The 18073-nt window shown below is 49.2% G+C and overlaps 1 protein-coding gene across 6 annotated transcripts in view; it reads right to left on the reverse strand.

Moving 5' to 3' along the window:
* The window catches only part of SLC4A5 (solute carrier family 4 member 5), a 105941-nt gene that overhangs the window by 55697 nt on the left and 32171 nt on the right, over positions 1–18073 (reverse strand). For all 6 annotated transcript variants that reach the window (XM_032352498.1, XM_032352503.1, XM_032352504.1 and 3 more), the window contains one exon: positions 8365–8494. In XM_032352498.1, coding sequence (XP_032208389.1) covers positions 8365–8494 — 130 coding nt within the window. The remainder of the gene's footprint in view (positions 1–8364; positions 8495–18073) is intronic.

Below are 18073 nucleotides of genomic sequence, written 5' to 3' on the forward strand. Positions count from 1 at the left end.
ACATTTGGATTTAGACAAATACATATTTACATTTATATGTATATGTGGATGAATCAACTAGTGTCTTGGCAGGCAAGGTGGTCTGATGGTAGGCTTTCTCCCCACTACATTTTTTATTTTTTTTTTAAGATTTTATCTATTCATTTGTCAGAAAGAGACAGCACAATCAGGGGGAAGGGCAGGCAGAGGGAGAAGCAGGCTCCCTGCTGAGCAAGGAGCCAGACACAGGACTTGAACCCAGGACTCTGGGATAATGACCTGAGCCCAAGGCAAGACACTTAACTGACTGAGCCACCCAGGCTCCCCTTCTCCTCTCTTGACAACTACAACTGAGGGAGTCACCCAAGGATGTCCTTGGTTGTGGAGAGGTGATCCTTCCTGCTGACCAGCCTCTTGGGGCTGTGTGGAATTGCCAGCCAGTCAAGCCACCTCCAGGAAGCCTCCTGCCCTCCCTCCTCTGGCCAACTAACCCTAGGTTACTGTCCTGAGTCTACCAGGTGATGGCGTTGTGTCACTGCCTGGCCCTCCCCAAGGGCGGGCTGGTGCTTCCCCAACCTGTCGGCAAGCACTCTGAAGCTGGCCCCTGCTGGGGTGTTAGGCCTCAGGGAACCCCAACCCTGAGCTGTGCTGACTAGACGTGATCAGGAAATCCCTGGGGGACACACACCCTGGCTCAGGCCCCGGGTCTGTGTTTACACTGCTCACAAGTGAGAGCACTGGAGGCAACCAGGGCCTCGGAGGCCTGGGGGGGGAACACTGCCTACTTCTACCTGGGCTGCCATCCAAGTTCTGATTCCTACAAAATCACTTTTTCCCACTTACCGGCATAAGTGTCAGGTATCAGTGTTTGACTAGTGGAGGGAGAGGAAAGCACCATGTCAGCTACTAGATGTGAAAGCGGCTTGTTAAAGACTGAGACTATTCAGACCAGCAACCAGTCAAGGTCAAATAACCTTGAAAACTTTCATGGGATCACAAATCTCCATGCATTGCTCAACGGCAGCCAAAGGAGGGCCCAGACCCGCAGCTGCTCACCTTCCTCAGGACCACCTGGCCACCAGCAGCTCCCGCAGTCTGTTCTTCCGCTTTGCCTTGTCCAACAAGAGATGGCTCTGGCAATCACCAGCCCTCTCTAATTCCCTGGTAGGAGCCCCCAGGCCTTGTTGCAGCTGCCCTGCCCTCTGCTCCTTCCTTCTGGCCTGTCACACAGAAGGGGTGGGGCCTTCCAGCTGGGGGCTCAGGGCCCTGTCCCCTCCACCCAGCAGCTCCTCTCCCACTCAAGCATCTTTACACCACTCTCCTTCATCTGGCCTCTTTCCATCAGCCTTCGGTATGCTCAGATCGCTCATGCTCACAAAGAACAAAAGCTTCCCTCGGGAGACCAAGCTCACTGCCACCTTTCACAGACAAGCATCTTGGAAGAACCATCCCACTGAACCCACCCCCGTCATCCTGACTCTCTCCTCCACCCTCTCCCCATGTCACCCCTGAGGACTGCTCTTGTCTCTCCATCCTATGGACACTCTTCTGTTCCTCTCCCACTGGTGGCTGCTCCTTCCATCTCGAATGTCTCCCTGCCCCTGGTTTCCAGGGCACAGCACTCCTCTTGTTTCCCTCCTACCTCTCTAGTGGCTCCTTCTCAGTCTCCGCGGTGGGTTCTACTCCCTCTGCCCGCCCCGCAAACGTTAGTGACCTGGGGGTTCTGCCCTGGGAACTCTCTCACTTCACGATCTCAGGGCCAACCTTACAGTTTTCTATGGGTTTGAGTCCCATCTAGATGTTGAGCACGCACAAATCTAGGCTTCTCCCCTCAGCTCCAGACCTCCGTAGCTACCTGGTGACCTGTTGGACACCTCTACCTGCAGCTTCCCCAAACACAACATGTGCCAGGGGGCACTCATCATCAGTGTCCACCAGAACAAAACAAAATGCCCAATGCAATGAGAATTTGCTTTTCCTCCTGGGTTTCCTATATTGCTACCACAAGTTACCCTCTTGCTCAAGCAGGAAAGTTGGGCATCTCTCTGGCTATCCTGGTCCCCTGTATGCCACCTGTTACTAAGTGCTGTAAATCCCCCCTGTTAAGACAGGTCTCAAATCCTGTAAAAAGCGTAGTGGTGGGGCGCCTGGGTGGCTCAGTGGGTTAAAGCCTCTGCCTTCAGCTCAGGTCATGATCTCAGGGTCCTGGGATCGAGTCCCGCATCGGGCTCTCTGCTCGGCAGGGAGCCTGCTTCCTCCTCTCTCTGCCTTCCTCTCTGCCTACTTCTGATCTGTCTCTGTCAAAGAAATAAATAAAATCTTTAAAAAAAAAAAAAGAGTAGTGGCAGTCAGGGATTAGGAAGAGAGTGATATGAATAAGCAGAGCACAGAAGATGTTTAGGGCAGTGAAACCACGGCATAGGATACAATAATGATGGATACACATTCTTACATATTTGTCCAAACCCACAGTAGGTGCAACACCAAGAGTGAATCTTCATGTCAACTCTGGGCTCTGGGTGATCGTGTGGCAATGTAGACTCACCAACAGTGCGAAATGGACCACGCTCATGGAGTATGTTCGTCACAGGGAAGGCTCTGCCCACTCAGGGGCTGTGGGAAAATGGGAACTCGGCACCTTCCACCCACATTTCTTATGAATCTAAAACTGCTCTAAAAAATAAAGTATATTTAAAAGGAATATACATACGAACACACACATATATGATATATATATTAAATTACATGCTCAAAATATATCAAATTATCTGCTCAAAAAAAAAAAATATCGGTCTCAAATCCACCCCTGCTCTCTGTTCCCACTGCCAACATCTAGGTTCGGGGTCCCATCTTTCACGGGGGACCAGCCTCCTGACAAGCCCAGTCTTGCCTCCTTTGATACAGAGCCAGAGTGGCCTCTCCCAGACCATCCTGCTCTGCTTCCCCTCAGTGTGAGCTCTCAAGTTCAAACTGCACAACACGGCCTGCATCGGCCCTCCATGACTGACCCCACACTGTGCAGCCTAGCCATGGGCATTTCTGCCCCTTCATCTGTGGGTCTGTTCTCCTGGTTCCCAGGCTTCTCCTATCCCCTTGTATACCCTCTCCTGGCTCACTCTGACCTATCTTTCAGGTCTTAGGGTGAACACCTCTTGCTCCTGTTTGTCTTCCTTGAGCCCTACTGTCTGGGCTGGGTGCCCCCACACTGTGCTTTCACAGCACCCCATCTTCAAATGCCTGTTTATCCTCTTCCGTGCCCCATTCGACGGAAAGCCCAAGTGAGTCAGGATAGCATCTGCTGTGCTCATTTTTGGATCTCCAGAAGCTGGCTCAGATTTACAGACAGTCAACACTTTGTAAATCATACTTAAACGAATGAATGAGGTTTGCGGACTTCTGTGCTAAGAGCTCTCAGCTTCCCACCCTGCTTTTAATCCGTAGAGTGGTGCTGGGGGAGTAGTGAGGCCAGAGGCTGAGGGTGGATTCTGCCCTAGACTAAGCAGGGGGATGATACTAGGAAGGCATTCTACAGAATTGTAAGTGGGAGCAGTTTAAAGCTGAGATAAAGTTCAGACTCTCCCCTCTATCACACACGGAGTGTACAAGCATCCACGCACAGAAGATGCTTTTGAAAATATGCTGATTTGGTTTGACCCAACTAAGCTGATCTACTTTTCCTGCCCCTTCCTTTCACCCTTTCTTGGTCATCACAGGAATGTCCTTAAAGCACAGGTGCCTCATAAGAACCTCTGCAAAATGGGGGCACCTGGGTCCCTCAGCGGGTTAAAGCCTCTGCCTTCAGCTCAGGTCATGATCCCAGGGTCCTGGAATTGAGCCCTGCATCAGGCTCTCTGCTCAGTGGGGAGCCTGTTTCCCTTTCTCTCTCTCTGCCTGCCTCTCTGCCTCCTTGTGATCTCTGTCTGTCAAATAAATAAAATCTTAAAAAAAAAAAAAAAGAACCTCTGCAAAATGGCCACAGTCACCAAACTGTGAAAAAGAACCAAGATGCCCTTCAGTGGACAAATGAATAAAGAAGATATGGTCCATATATACAATGGAATATTATGCTTCCATCAGAAAGGATGAATACCTAACTTTTGTATCAACGTGGACAGGACTGGAGGAGATTATGATGAGTGAAATAAGTCAAGCAGAGAGAGTGAAGTATCATATGGTTTCGCTGATTTGTGGAACATAAGGAAAACATGGAGGACATGGGGAGATGGAGAGAAGTGAGTTGGGGGAAATTGGAGAGGGAGACAAACCAGAAGTCCTCAGAGACTGTGGACTCTGAGAAACAAATTGAGGGTTTTGGAGGGGAGAGGGGTGGGGGGTTGGATGAGCCTGGTGGTAGGTATTATGGAGGGCACGTATTGCATGGAGCACTGGGTGTGGTGCATAAACAATGAATTTTGGAACACTGAAAAAAAATTAAATAAAAAAGAACCTCTGCAAAGTTCACTTTTTGGTCTGCTCTGAGTTGAGATCAGAGACAGCTTGGATTTGGAATTTTCTCTCAGAACTCTTAGAAGGCTTTATTTTATTTTATTTATTTGACAGTCAGAGATCACAAGTAGGCAGAGAGGCAGGCAGAGAGAAAGTGGGGGGAAGCAGGCTCCCTGCTGAGCAGAGAGCCCAACAGGGGGCTCGATCCCAGGGTGGAGGGATCATGACCTGAGCCAAAGGCAGAGGCTTAACCCACTGAGCCACCCAGGCACCCCTAGAAGGATTTAAACTCTGGCTATCTCTGAGTAACCCCCAAAGGGCCCTCCACCCTTGGGTGGGTTATAGCCCAGGTCACTCTTCTCTTGCTGTCTTTGCAGCCAGGCCAACTTGGGCCTGAGAGAGGACAGCATTCTGGGTAAGTTGTTTGCTGGAAGTGAGGGGCTCTGTGCCCCCACCCACCTGACCCAGCCCTCCCTTCAGGCAAGGTCAGGATCAGCCAACAGCCAGCTTCATTTTCCTCCCGGGAATGCTGAAGAGACAGAGTTAGTAAAAATCTATCTTATTAACAGCCTGACCTACCAGCATTGATCACATCAGAAGTGACGCCTGCACACACAGTCCCCATTATGCGCACAGGGGTAAGGATTCAGTGGAGCTCAAAAAGCCATTTAAATCCGTCCAGGGGTGACTCCTTCTCCAAGAGCTCAAAACATCCCCCAAACTAATAACCCCCAACAAAGCACCACCAGGGAAAATTCCTTGCGGATTTGAGATTTTCACTCTGTGTTAATCTCCTAACTCAATAAAGCAAACACTCCTGCAGCAAATTAAATGCTTTTATTAAAGGGTCCCCTCCTCCATTCCCTTTGATGTGGGTATAGGCCTACAACCCTCCTAGGGCTTGAGTGTCTGTGTGAGGGGTTATCCAGCCCCCATACCACCATCATTTTCTCCCATTACCCCAAGGAGGCCAGAACCCCCTAGGATTGGCAGATTCTTGGATTCTGGAAACTTCTAAGACCTCTGGCTTCCTGGAGTAGATCTCATAGTCTGTCAGCTGAGGGAAATGCTTCCCATTCTTTTGTGGGGGTGTGGCCTGGCAAGCACCTCCACTGTTGCAGTTGGCTCAGAGGAGTCTCCAGCACAAGTGTCCAGGCCAAGGTGGACTTGTTGGCCAATGGTCAAGCCCTTCCTCTGACCTCTCTACAGCCTTGTTGGTCGAACCTCCAATAGTGAAGTGAAAACCTAGTGTGGTTGGCTAGACAAAAGATTAAAGAAGCCTAGGTAGAGAAAGGGGGCTCCTGGTAGGGAGGTCTGAGCTCCTCTCCTCCCACTGTTTCCAGCCCCCAAGTTGGCCTCCAAGCTGCTTCCCCCTCACATCTACCTGGAATTGGGTTCAGCCATTTTAACTTCTTCTAGTCATCACTTTTTTTTTTTTTTTTAAAGATTTTAATTATTTACTTGTCAGAGAGAGAACACAAGCAGGGGGAGCAGCAGGCAGTGGGAGAAGCAGGTTCCCCACTGAGCAAGGAGTTCAATGATGCAGGATTCAATTCCTGACCTGAGCTAAAGGCGAACGCTTAACTGACTGAGCCCCCCAGGCGCCCCTAGTCATCACTTTCCTCTCACTGTTGGTTTGAGGTCCACTGAGGACCCTTCCAGGATCACCACAGATGCTGTCCTCAGAAAGCCTACCTTACAGGGAAACCCAACAGCTTGTAGATGGTTAAGGATCAGACACCTTTCTTTTTCAGGAGGTGCTTGCTTCTACAAACAACATCTCCTACAGTTTACCAGTTTCATTACAGGGTCTACAGTGCAGAAGGCACTATGGATCTATGCTCAAACCAGAAACAGTATTTTGTCTATGGTGATAGACAATCAGGTCTCTTGGGGGTCCAGAGGCATTCTTAGCAAGGGTTCTGTGGGCCTGCATGATAGGCCTTCATGGAAGGTCTGGTCCTGGCATTTGTTGCCAGGGGTGGTCCTGGATGCAGATCTTGCCCAGCGGAGAGAAAATGCTCTTCTTATGGGGTCTCTGAGAAGGCCCCTCTCAATGTTCCTTCTATCAGCCCACCTTGGATAAGCAAGGGAGGAGCAGCACTAGCTCCTTAGAAGCATTAAGCCGCCGTAGCCCAGACTGGGCTCTGCTCATGTAAAATGTTCTCCCCTCTCTTCTCAGCCCTGAATAGATGCCCTGGTCTCTGTGGCTATCTCCATGTATCTCCCATCCCAGTGAAATTGCCTCTAGACTCATGTATTCCCATGGAAACCCAAAGAGAGCCCTTGGAAGTTGGGGGAAGGGGAAAAATTAGCTGAGAAAATGGGAAAACATGTCAAAGTGCATAAGCCCTCAAACTGGGGTCAGACAGACCCGGTCTAGAACTCAGACTCAGCAGCCCGCACACTCTGAGACTTGCAAGCTATTTCCCCCTCTAAACCTCAGTAACCTCATCTATAAAATGGGGATAATCTAGCTCCCACTTCCTCACAGTCATTGTGCAGCTTGCATAAGATGAGCCTGTAAACTCTTGAGCATATAGTAAGGGCTTGCTGAATGGCTCATAAGTAGAGGCTCCAGGGCTTCCAGACAAGGATTGGGGCACCCCATGAGGCTAGACTTCATTACCTCCCAGAGGCCTGCAGGGATCTGGTAGTCCACCCAGTGGCCTTTCTTCTAGGAGAGATTTGAAGGAGGCGGCTTGGGGATGTCCAAACCTGCTCTTCCTTACTCTTCAGAGCAACTGACCAGGTGAGTGAGGTTGGTGGGTGATGGAAGAGCCCAGGCCATGGGTGGAGCAGCTGCCAGGATCTGGGCATCCTGGTGGCCCCCAGGCCCAGCCAGTCCTAGACACAGGCATTCTCAAATGGGGCAATAAGAGCCCCGAAGGGGTCTTGGGGAACGCAAAGTTTTAGGTATTACCATGGTTTATGGCATTCCAAAGTTCAAGCCAACCTGACTTAAAACATGTTCCTTAGTATTTAATTCCTCTGAGAAATAAATACTAATTTAATAAAGTTAAATTAAAATTAAAAATATCTTGGGGGTGAGGGGCACACTAATAAAAAAAGAAAAGAAAAGAAAAGAAAGAAACATCGGTATGGCCCACTTTTTGGCCTTTCTCAAGCTCCTACCCAGGAGCAGCCCTTCTTGCTGCCTCCTACCATAGCCTACCTTTTCCTTAGACTCTTGGCAGCATTTGGTGTTGCTGGTCAGTCCAGTTAGAAAGCAACCTTATCCCAGGCACTGGGTAGGGCCAGAACTACTCCTTACTCCAATCCTCCCCTGGCTCCATGTCTTCACCACGTTGCTCCCCAACAGCCTTCTGCCTCTTCTCCTTCTACTATCCCTGTATACACAGTCAGTTCCTCTGTCCCAACCCCTCACAGAGTGGAGCCTCCAGACCTCCACTCTGCTTGTCCCACCCCAAACTCTGCTGAGTCTCTTTTCTTCAGAGGTCCACCATACCTCCCCACCTGGATTTTTCATGACAAACATTTTTCTTCCTCTAGGAATTCCTACCTGCCTATCCCAGCCCCCTTGGTGCTTTCCTTTCTCCTTTCCCTCAAACTATAGCATTTAGTTTGAACCATTTGACAAGAAAGTACATATGTCCTTTTATTATTCTCTCATGGCCTCATGGGTATCTGTTCTACCTTCCCACTTGGGTTTTAATTTGAGAATAAAGACAAAGTGATAAAAAAAAAAAAAGACAAAGTGATAAGTATCTGTTTGCTTATTAGTGTCCAGCCCAGTTCTGGACACCAAGGAAGGCCGACATGGAGGTCTTTAGGGCTCAGGGAGTGCCCCAGCAGGATATAAGGTGCAAGATGCCAGTGGTCAGTGGTCCTTCCCACCAGGAAGTTCAGCTCAGCCTGGGCCCCAGGCAGACTGTGGTGGGAAGTCACCTTCTCCCTTCCCCTGGGGCTCTGCCTCACCTGGCTGACTCCTTCCACTCCATCTGGTCTCCGTCATGCTGCAGGGTGTCCATCTCTGTGAAGAGGGTGGGGTTGGGAGCCTCATCTTCCTCCCCCAGGATGTCCTGGAGCTGCTCAGCAGCTGGAGACCCTGCAAAAAGAGGACAGCAGGGTCTTCTGAAGGGCCCAGAGGAGGCTAAGGGCCACAAGGCCAACTGAAATGGAGCAGGAGCCAGGCTCAAGGGAGAAGCATTTCCTAATTTAGTAAAACTAAGTCCTCACACCTCTGTGGGTTGGATGTGGGTGAGATTCTTTGAGATAGAGGGGATGACCGAATTTAATCTACATTCAGACTCCAGGGTCTGGGAGTCAGATGACAAGAAAGAAGGATAGAAAATGGCCAAAGCTGGGCAGCAGCAAGGGTAGAAAATAGAAAAGTGAGAAAAACTCTGACCCAACTTCAGCATAAAAAACCCAGAAGTACCCCTCTTCCCACTGGATCCCAAACCAGTCAACTCCCAGTGTTGGCTTTAAAGGGCCGGTCAGCCTGTGACAGGACGTACTTGTACCTGTGTGTAGCAGGAGACCACCTCCTTCTTGGGCACAGTAACAACCTATTCCTGAGCTCCCACTCTGCTTCCCAATTCCCCACTGCATGTCACCTCCTGGCTGTTTCTCAGGCACCTTCCAACACTGAACATGTACCCGTCTCCAAATATGCTCCCCATCCTGCCTCCCTTCCTTCTTTCCTCCCCCTTCCCTTTAAAAAAAAAAAAAAAAAAAAAAAAAAAAAAAAGATTTTATTTATTTATTTAACAGAGAGAGAGCACAAGCAGGAAGAGCAGCACACAGAGGGAGAAGTAGGCTCCCTGCTCAGCAGGGAGTCAGATGAGGGCCTCAATTCCAGGACCCTGGGGTCATGACCTGAGCTGAAGGCTGACGCCTAACCAACTGAGCAACCCAGGCATCCCTTTTCTTTCCTTTCTCTTACTCAGTATTTCATGAAAGTTAACTATGTGCCAGGCGTTGTTCCAGGTGTTGGAAAACAAAGCTCGGATAAAGGCCCATAAATCCCATATATCCCTCTTGAATGTCTGTTCTAGTGGTAGAAACAGACAAAAACAGGTAAAAGCATAAATAATCATTTCGGGTACTGGTAAGTGTCCTGAAAAAAAAAAAAGAGAGAGAGAGAGAGAGAGAAAATAAAGCAACAGAGAACTACATTAGAAAGACTGGCTAAGAAAGATCTCTCTGAGGAGTATGTTTACATTGTGACTTGGAAGAAGAGAATGTATCACTTCTGCATCTCTGTAAAAAGAGTGCTCTGAGTGTTTCAAAGACTTTGAAGTGAGAATGTGCTGGCCCTTGTGTCTAGAGCAAGACAAGAGAGCCACTTGATGTGGAAAGCCTCAGTTAAAGGCATGGCTGTCCACCCAACTGTACAGGCTAGATACCCTGGAGTCATCCTCACCTCAACCACTTTTTCTCACCTCCACCCCCTTATTGAAAGTTTTTAAGAATATTTCCCTCTTCACCAATCCTTTTGCTTCTGCCCCAGTTCAGTCTCTCATTGATTGTCTCCTGGGCTTCATCAACTCTTCCCCTTCCCCCAAGCCCCTCTGTCCCCTCAATTCATCATCCCCACTGGCCCTCACTTATTTCTCCATGGATTCCCAGTGGTCAATTTTCAACTACTTTGTCATCATACTCCCAACTCTTGACTTCCCAGTAAAACATGGCAGCCAATGCCCAAACAAGAATTCATTGGCCCAGTCTTCACCTCCACAGGAACATCCTGGGACACAGGGAGAGGCAGGGTGATACTGTGGTATGGTGGAGACAAGGCACACAATGGGTTTGCAATCCAGCTAGACATGGGTATGAATCCAAGAGCTGCCACTTGCTTATAGGTGTTCAGTCTGAATGAGCAGGGTTGTTGAGAGGAGCAAGAAGATAGGTCAGTTAAGGAGAATAAGACACATGACAAGGTCCTGCAGTGTAAGAGGTGCTAATCCCCCTTCACCACTAACCCCAGCACCCAGGCTCACGAGCCCTGCTGGAGAAAACCATCCAGCTGTGCAAATGCAAGGTTTCCACCCTCAACAGGTCTCAGAAGTGCAGCCACCTCCTACTCGTCCTTGTCAGAGGCGTGTCCCATGTCCCTTGATGCCATTCATACCCTTGCTCCTCTCTTCAAGCCTCTTGATCCATCTCTTACCCATCTCGCCAAGGAAATAAAGGCCTCAGGATGTGAAATCCATTGTAATCTCCCTTCTAGTTCATCTGTACCCTTACCACTTTGTAGTCCATTTTTGAACAAAGGAGTCCTTCCTCCAGCTTAATCTCTGGCCACATTTATTCTTTTCTGCCGGACCGTTATTTTATCCACTATCCTTTCTTCACCTTGGTTTTCAACTTCGTTTCTCCACTCTTTTCCTCCCAGCCTATAGACAGTTCTTCTTACCCTAGAACACTCTCCCCTGACTCTACCTGCCTTCCATGCTCTCCTGCTCTCTTTTCTCTCCAACTTCTTGAAGGAGAGGTCTCCACTTCCTCCTTACCCAATCACTTTCCAACCTGCTGCAACTGGTTCAGCACCACCTCTCTAAGTGACAGATTTCAAACTGGCCGTTCAACGATATGTTTAATTTAGCCCTCACAGAGTATAAAAGTTTTTGAAATAGTTGCTAGCTTATAGAATTGTGAGATTTCATTTAGAATCCAGATTCCTGACTTCTCTTGAAAATTCAGATGCTCTGAGGACTGTGCCTATATTCCTGCTTGGCACCGATCAACTAAGGCTGAGTGACAGCTGCTTTCTTCAGGTGGGTGTATGCATTTTTTAAAAGTCCTTTTACTTGAATACAGTTGACACAAAGTGTCATGGGCAAATGCATTTTAATTTGCTAAAATGCTCCCTTCTCTACCCTGCTAATCCCATTTATGTTACACACCTGAGTTTACAACCATGTCCTGAGATCACTCTTGCTATCTTATTTATTCTCAAGCCAATTAATTAATAAAACCAAGCAAACCAACAGGTCTAATTTATCTCTTTGGGTCATTAGTGGTGGTGACTGCTCTCTCTGGACAGACATGCTACACTCTTGGTTCTCATAACAAAGTACTCTCTTGATATTTTTGTCCTATCCCTTTGAGGACTCCTCAGTATTTTTCCCTGGCCCCTCTTGCCTGTCTTATTTAAATCTTCATCTTTCCCAAGATCTCTCCTTGGCCTTCTTCTCTTTTCTCTTTCTAAACTCTATATCATCTTGTGTTCTTTTTGGTGTCACCCTATAGATGAGGTCCCCCATGTCTCCAGACTCCTCTGGTGTTTCCAGCAGTCAACTGGATTACTCCATCTGGGAGTTCTGCAGCCTTCGCAAGTCAACCTCAATATACTCAAACCACTTTCCTTGTTCCAACACCCCAACCCTGCCCTCCTCTGTTTTGAATGATAGCCATGCTAGCTATCCAGTCATCCAGGTAAGAAATATTGGACTCACTCCTGAAGCCTTTTGCTCTCTCACCATTCATGTCCAGACACTAACTTCTTTCCCTTGCTTCCTAAATACTTTTCAGCTCTCTCCTTCTTTTCTTACGCACTGCCACCATCTTAGTTCAGGTTCTCATTGTTTCCTATCACCATGAGAGCCTCCTTCTGCTTCTGCCTTTGGTTGCATAATCCACCCCTACTCCCTATGTGGCAGCAAAGTTTGCTTTTAAAACATTTCAGACATGTTCACATGACACAATCCTGGGAGTCATGGTGCTACTTGGGCAACACCATAAAATATTTTGCATATATGGGTTAGAAATAATTTACTATCAGAAAATACTATTACTTTGTCTATATATGGCTAAATCTACCTCATTTACTTAAAGGAATTTTATTTCTGAAATTTTCTATTACTTTAAACATAGTCTTTTCATTGGGTTATTGACTGCTGATGCTTGCTAGCAAACCTCAAGAGTTAAGGAAATTTAATAGAAGAAAAACTAGCAATTGAACAAATAATCTTATTTTTTCTTTAGATTGGGAAAAGACGAAGACTCTGATTTTGAGAGGACACACCAATTCTCCATAGAATCAGAATCCAAAAACTACCCTCTTAAAATGTCGACTTGATTAGGTTACTCTCTAGGTTAAAAACCCTTAAGAGGCTCTGTATTACTTAGAGCCTAGGGTCTAGGACATGGCTGAAAACATCCCTTGTGATCTGGCTCTTCCCTGCCTTTTTAGGTTCTACCATGTTCCTCAGCCAGATAGATGTCCTAGAGCCCAGTCACCCTTAACCCCAGATATCCTTGGCCCCAGCCATCCCTGACCCCAGACACCCCAGACCCCAGCCACCCCCAATCCCAGATAGCCTGGACCCCAGCTCTCTGGAGAGGAGGACACCTCACTCCTCATGCCTGCTTCTCCCTAGGTCTGGAATTCCCCTTCCCCTTCAAGGCCAGGTAAGAAGACAAACAGATGCAACAGTCATGGGGAGTTGAGACCGGGCAGAGAGCAGGATGCCTGAAGCAGCCCTGAGTGGGCATTACCTGCTCCCTGGGACAGCTGAGCGCTGGGGTCTCCGGCTGTTGGCACTGCCTCTGGCCCCAGCCTGCTTCTGCTGCTGGCACCCTGGCCACTGCCTCCAAACGTCCTCTTCCCCAGCCGCTCACAACAAACTCAGTTTTGTTTCCAGTTAAGCACCAGGGGAGGCGTCCAGAGAGAAGAGGGAGAGGCAGAGAGAGAGAGAGAGAGAGAGAGAAAGAAAGAAAGAGAGAGAGAGAGATAGGGAAGGAAGGGGGAAAGACTGGGGAGGTATATGCAGGAGAGGAAAGAGCTGCAGTAAGTGTGACAGAGATCGTGTGTAAGAGAGAAAGACTGTACCGAAGGCAAATTCAAGCTACGGTGGGTGTGAGAGAGAGAGAATGTGAGAGGGAGCAGTGTGAGGGGCGGGGGTCCTCAAGTGCTCAGGAGAGAGGAGGGTTCAGCGGCGCCGCAGCGGCTCACGCAGGCGGCGGGAGCTCCCCAGCGGCAGCGGCAGGGGCGGTGGCGGTGGCAGCGGCCGGCCTGTGAGAGTGCGCTCGGAACTGCCCCGGGCCCCCTCCCCCGTGAGGGCTCCAGGAGAGCCCAGGCGCTTCTCCTCAGGCCCCTTTATAAAGGCAGGGCTGGGGTTTGCCGGGAGACTCCCCGGGGCCTCCTTAAGAGCCTTGGCCGCAGGTGAGCTGGCCCGAGAGAGGCTGCCAAGGCGGCTGTTCTCTCACCAGCCACGCAGCCCCCTGGAGGGTTGCTGTGGGGTCTCGAGTTTCAAAGCAACCACACTTGGTCAATAAAGTTCCATGCACCTGGTTTCTCTTTGCCCCAACTCCAAACCCAGATTCCCCGTCCTCCACCTCTTCAGCCACTTCCAGTCGGAGTGCCAAATGCCATCACTGGGAGGGGGTGGTTCCCGGGTACCCACGGACGGTGGGAACTGGTCACTCGAGGGTGTGTGGTGAACCCCCACTGCAGAATTATTTTGCTCTGCTGAGAAACTCCTAATCTCCTGGGTTTGGTTCAACAAGTGCTTACTGAGTACTTAGAATGTGCCAAGGTTGATTAGAGGTCACTGGGCGGCTGCTGCTCCAAGGGGCGCTGAACCCTGAATTCTCTAAGTCTCAGGGCCAGGAGGGAGCTTAGCCACTGTCGAATCCAAGCCCTTTACTTCACAGATGAGAAACTGGAAACCCAGTTTACACCACAGAAGGCCCCACCAGGCCCCAAATTAGGAGAGCCCAGAGGAGAGCAAAGGCAGCCGACGTCCTCCACGCCACACTGCCCACCGTGGCTGGCCCCACTCATCACATCTTCATACCTGAGGCTCAAGAATCAAGGATGCCGGCTTTCAGGTTGAGGAAACAGCAGCAGAAGGTCAGGGGTGTAGGTTTAGGTGCTGGGCTCCCAGCAAACAACACCATCCAGGAGTTTCTGCCATGGTGGACTCCCCAGCAGGACAGGACATGGAGGAGACAGGGACTCAGGCTCTACAGGTCACACTACAGTGTGGCTGAAGTCGGCCTGTCTCCTCCTGAGTGCCGTTAGATAGCTACTATACACCACACCAGGTCAGGGGCTGGCCGGTGACCCCGAAACACCACAGAAGCACCCAAAGAGATCACCAAGGAGGCCAGAGAATTCTCTTTATTCCTGTGGTGCTTTAAGAGCCCAGACCTGGGTTTAACACCTGACTCTGCTAATTATTAGCAGTAGGATGTTGGCAAAGCATGAATCTCTCAGATTCTTAATTTCTCCCCTCTATAAAGTGGGCCTAATCACACCACGCTAGACTCCAGTGGGCATTAAGTGAGATAATATATGTGATTTGGATGGCACAGTGCTTGGTATACACCAGTCACCCAATAAATGCTCTGGCTACTGCTATTGTTGCCAACGGGTCAGATGCCTTTCTCCCTTGTTACCAGTCATAAGCCTGGCCCTTTTAAACATTGCAAGGGCTCAGTCCTTTTCAGCCTCTAAATGCCCATGCTGCTTCCATGCTACCTCCCTACCCTCCAGCCCATGGCCCTTCCACTCTCTCTGCCACACACCCTCCCTGCCCCGCTCACAGGTTTAGCGAACCACATGCTGGGCTCCCAGATCAGGGTGACTAATGCCTTGTGGGCCCCACGTGCAGACAGCACATCAGAAGTTAATCCCCGTAATGAGAAATGCCACAGGTAATAGCCCCTGTGGTTGATAGCACACAGCTGAGAGTCACATAGTGACGGCTGGAGGACTGGACTCCACCAGCAGTTGCTGGGAGAAACCTAACAGTGCAGGAGCCAGCTTCAGGAAACACAATAAAAGAAACAAGCAGAATTGTGCTTTTACTGAGTGGGAACTGTCTAGTCATTGGATGAGCAAAGCACAAAATGATCTAGTGGACTACAAACCAGCAAGACTTCACCCCCTAGGAAAGACCTGGAAGGCATTTAGGACAGTTAGGAGGCTGGTCCTGGGGCCCTGCCCTCTGGACGAGCCCTGTCACAGGTTCCTGCCCTCTCTCTCTTGGACTCCACATGCATCTCTAGATAGCCAGCTTTGCGAGGGTGGCATCTGCCTTGCTCAAATCATGCTGCTGGCCCCCAGCACAGAGTTCACACAGCATGGGCACTCAATAAATATTTGCTGGGTGAATGAATTTCAGTGATTAACACTCATGAGCGTATCAGCTGGGATTAGCCTTGGCAAGAAAGGAGCCCAGGACAAGGAAATGCTGCTGGGGGGGTGGAGCTGGGTGGGGACTTTGGGTAGCTCAAGGCCACTGAATACTGGGGAGTTGGAGACTGACTTAGAGTTCTGAGGCCATTGTGTGAGGTGGGTCTCGAGAGGCGATGTGAAGGCTCCGAGTCCCAATTTCATGGACAAGAGTTCTTTTTCTAGGAAGCTGTCCCCAAATTCCAAACGTGCTGAGAGAAGAGCAAGAGAATCTGCCCCCATTTGTGTTTACAGGAATTCCTCCTGTCGTGGGTAATTTTAGGGATGTCAGCCCAGCCCATAGCCCTACCCAAAAGGATGAACCTCTGGCAGCTGTGTGTATTGGTGTAATGTATCACCCCTGCCCCTTGGCTACAGGTAATCTGACCACGAAGAGTTCATTGGACATCTGATCCAAGCCTGGAAACTTTGAATTGGGTCTCTAAGACAGCTGGGGCCTTTCCTGCTGGTCTTTGGAAGAGACAGCATGTTAACTGGAAGACAAGGGCACAGAAGATGCAGAAAAGGCTACAGAAGGAAGCAAATGGAGCAGACCCACGGGAAAGGCAGAGGAAGAGGCCACCCATCCTGGAGAGGGGATTGAGAGGTGCTGTATCCATTCACTGAGCCTGGCTGTTTATTCTGTTTTAGGATCATGAGAGGCTTCTTCGGTCTTATAACATCAACCCACACCCACCCACATGTGCGCGCATGCACGCGCGCGCGCGCACACACACACACACACACATTCCCTCCTTGCCCAAGCCAGCTCAGATAGGTTTCCTAATACTTGTGATCAAATTACTTTCTTAATCATGAGTGCCCCTTTTATGAAATTCTAGGGTATGGAAATTTTCTTCTGTGTACCTTCTTAAGAACTGCAAGTGTGAGAGTTAGAAAGAATGTTGAGTCATGGCAGTAAGAATAGTTAGCATAAGGAAGAATGGGGCATCAGTAAAAGAGGGGAAGTAAAGCAATGGTGGAGCAGGCCAAAAGCAAGACAAGAAGGAAGGACAAGGAAAAGAAACCTTGGCCGTGGCCCTGACTGAGGGCAGTGCTGCATCAGAGGACAGAGGACCAGCAGAGCCTGACAAGTGCACTGCTGGCTTCCCTACAGGCTCATGGATGGAACGAAGGCTGAGAAAGATCATGGTGTGTCGGGCAAGTGGGACACTCATCCAAATTCAAATAAGAAATCCCTCTGCCTTCCCTGGAAAGAGCATCAACCTCAATAGGAAATCAGACTTTGAGTGTTTGCAGGAGACCCCACAGAGAAAAAAGAACAATGACACTCATCTGCCTGGGACCTTTTACAAGGAGGTTCTGATATTTCTGGGGAGCCAAAATAGTAAGAAGCAATTGATTGTATCATATCCATTATTCACCATTTAAGGTGTGTGAGATGTTACCCATAGTCTTCAACTAGCATGTGGGTTTTACTGTTTTGTTTTAGTGACTATAAATGCAGTTAAGTGAAGAAACTGTTATATAAAATCAAAGCAGACGATTGCTACTTCTCCTGCTTATGCCATCAGGGATGTGGGGCCCAAGTCACACATGGAATCCTGACCTGGCCTGTAGAGGCCGGAGGGGAGAAAGAAAGGGAGAAGGAAGCGTCAAGCCTCTTTCAGGTCTTTGAGGCTGCTGAAGATGGTCTTTGTGTTTAGGTTAACCCACTATGTGGTCTCAGCTGTGCGAAAATGGGCCCTGAGCCAAGGAGGGGCAAGAAGAGAAAATGCTGTGACTGAAAAGTGAGGGGACTGGTGTGTGTGTGGGGGGGTGTGTCTGTGGAGGGGACTTAGCTGAAAGCAAGGAGATGTGAGGGAACTTGGGAGGGGACAGGGCCTGGGCAGATATGGTACCAAAATATAGTGGGAGGCTGGAACTGCAGAGAAAAATGCCCTGTGGGAAATTTCCCATGGCCAGAGGATTTTTAAGAACAGGGATATCTTGTATCTCATTTTAAAAATTGTGTATCTCTACGACATTAAACTTAGTTCTGAACCTCTGGCAAAGCCTGCCACTCAACGTGTATGCTATATGCGACCAATTCTGGGGAAACCAAAGAAGGTCTGAACTCCATGCCTGAGCTGGCCAGGAGGTGAAGGCAGAGGACAGGTATAGGACATGAAACACAGGGAGATGGGGGCCCTGGATGGCTCAGTCAGTTAAGCGTCTGCCTTCACCTCAGTCATGATCCCAGGGATTGAGCCCTGCATCCGTCTCCCTGCTGAGCAGGAAGCGTGCTTCTCCCTCTCCCTCTGCCTCTCACCCCTGCTTGTGCTCTCTCTGTGTCAAACAAATTAAATATTAAAAAAAAAAAAAAAAAAAAAAAAAAAATATATATATATATATATATATATATATATATATGACACAGGGAAAAGACTTGGAGCCAGGGTGAGGCTGAGATTAGCAGCTCCTGGGAATGCACAGCAATTTCAGCAAAGACATGGACGTCCCCTAGGATGAGGCCAGAGAGACTGGAATCCACTTTAG

The sequence above is a fragment of the Mustela erminea genome, chromosome 7 (genome assembly GCF_009829155.1).
Source record: "Mustela erminea isolate mMusErm1 chromosome 7, mMusErm1.Pri, whole genome shotgun sequence".
Lineage (NCBI taxonomy): Eukaryota > Metazoa > Chordata > Mammalia > Carnivora > Mustelidae > Mustela > Mustela erminea.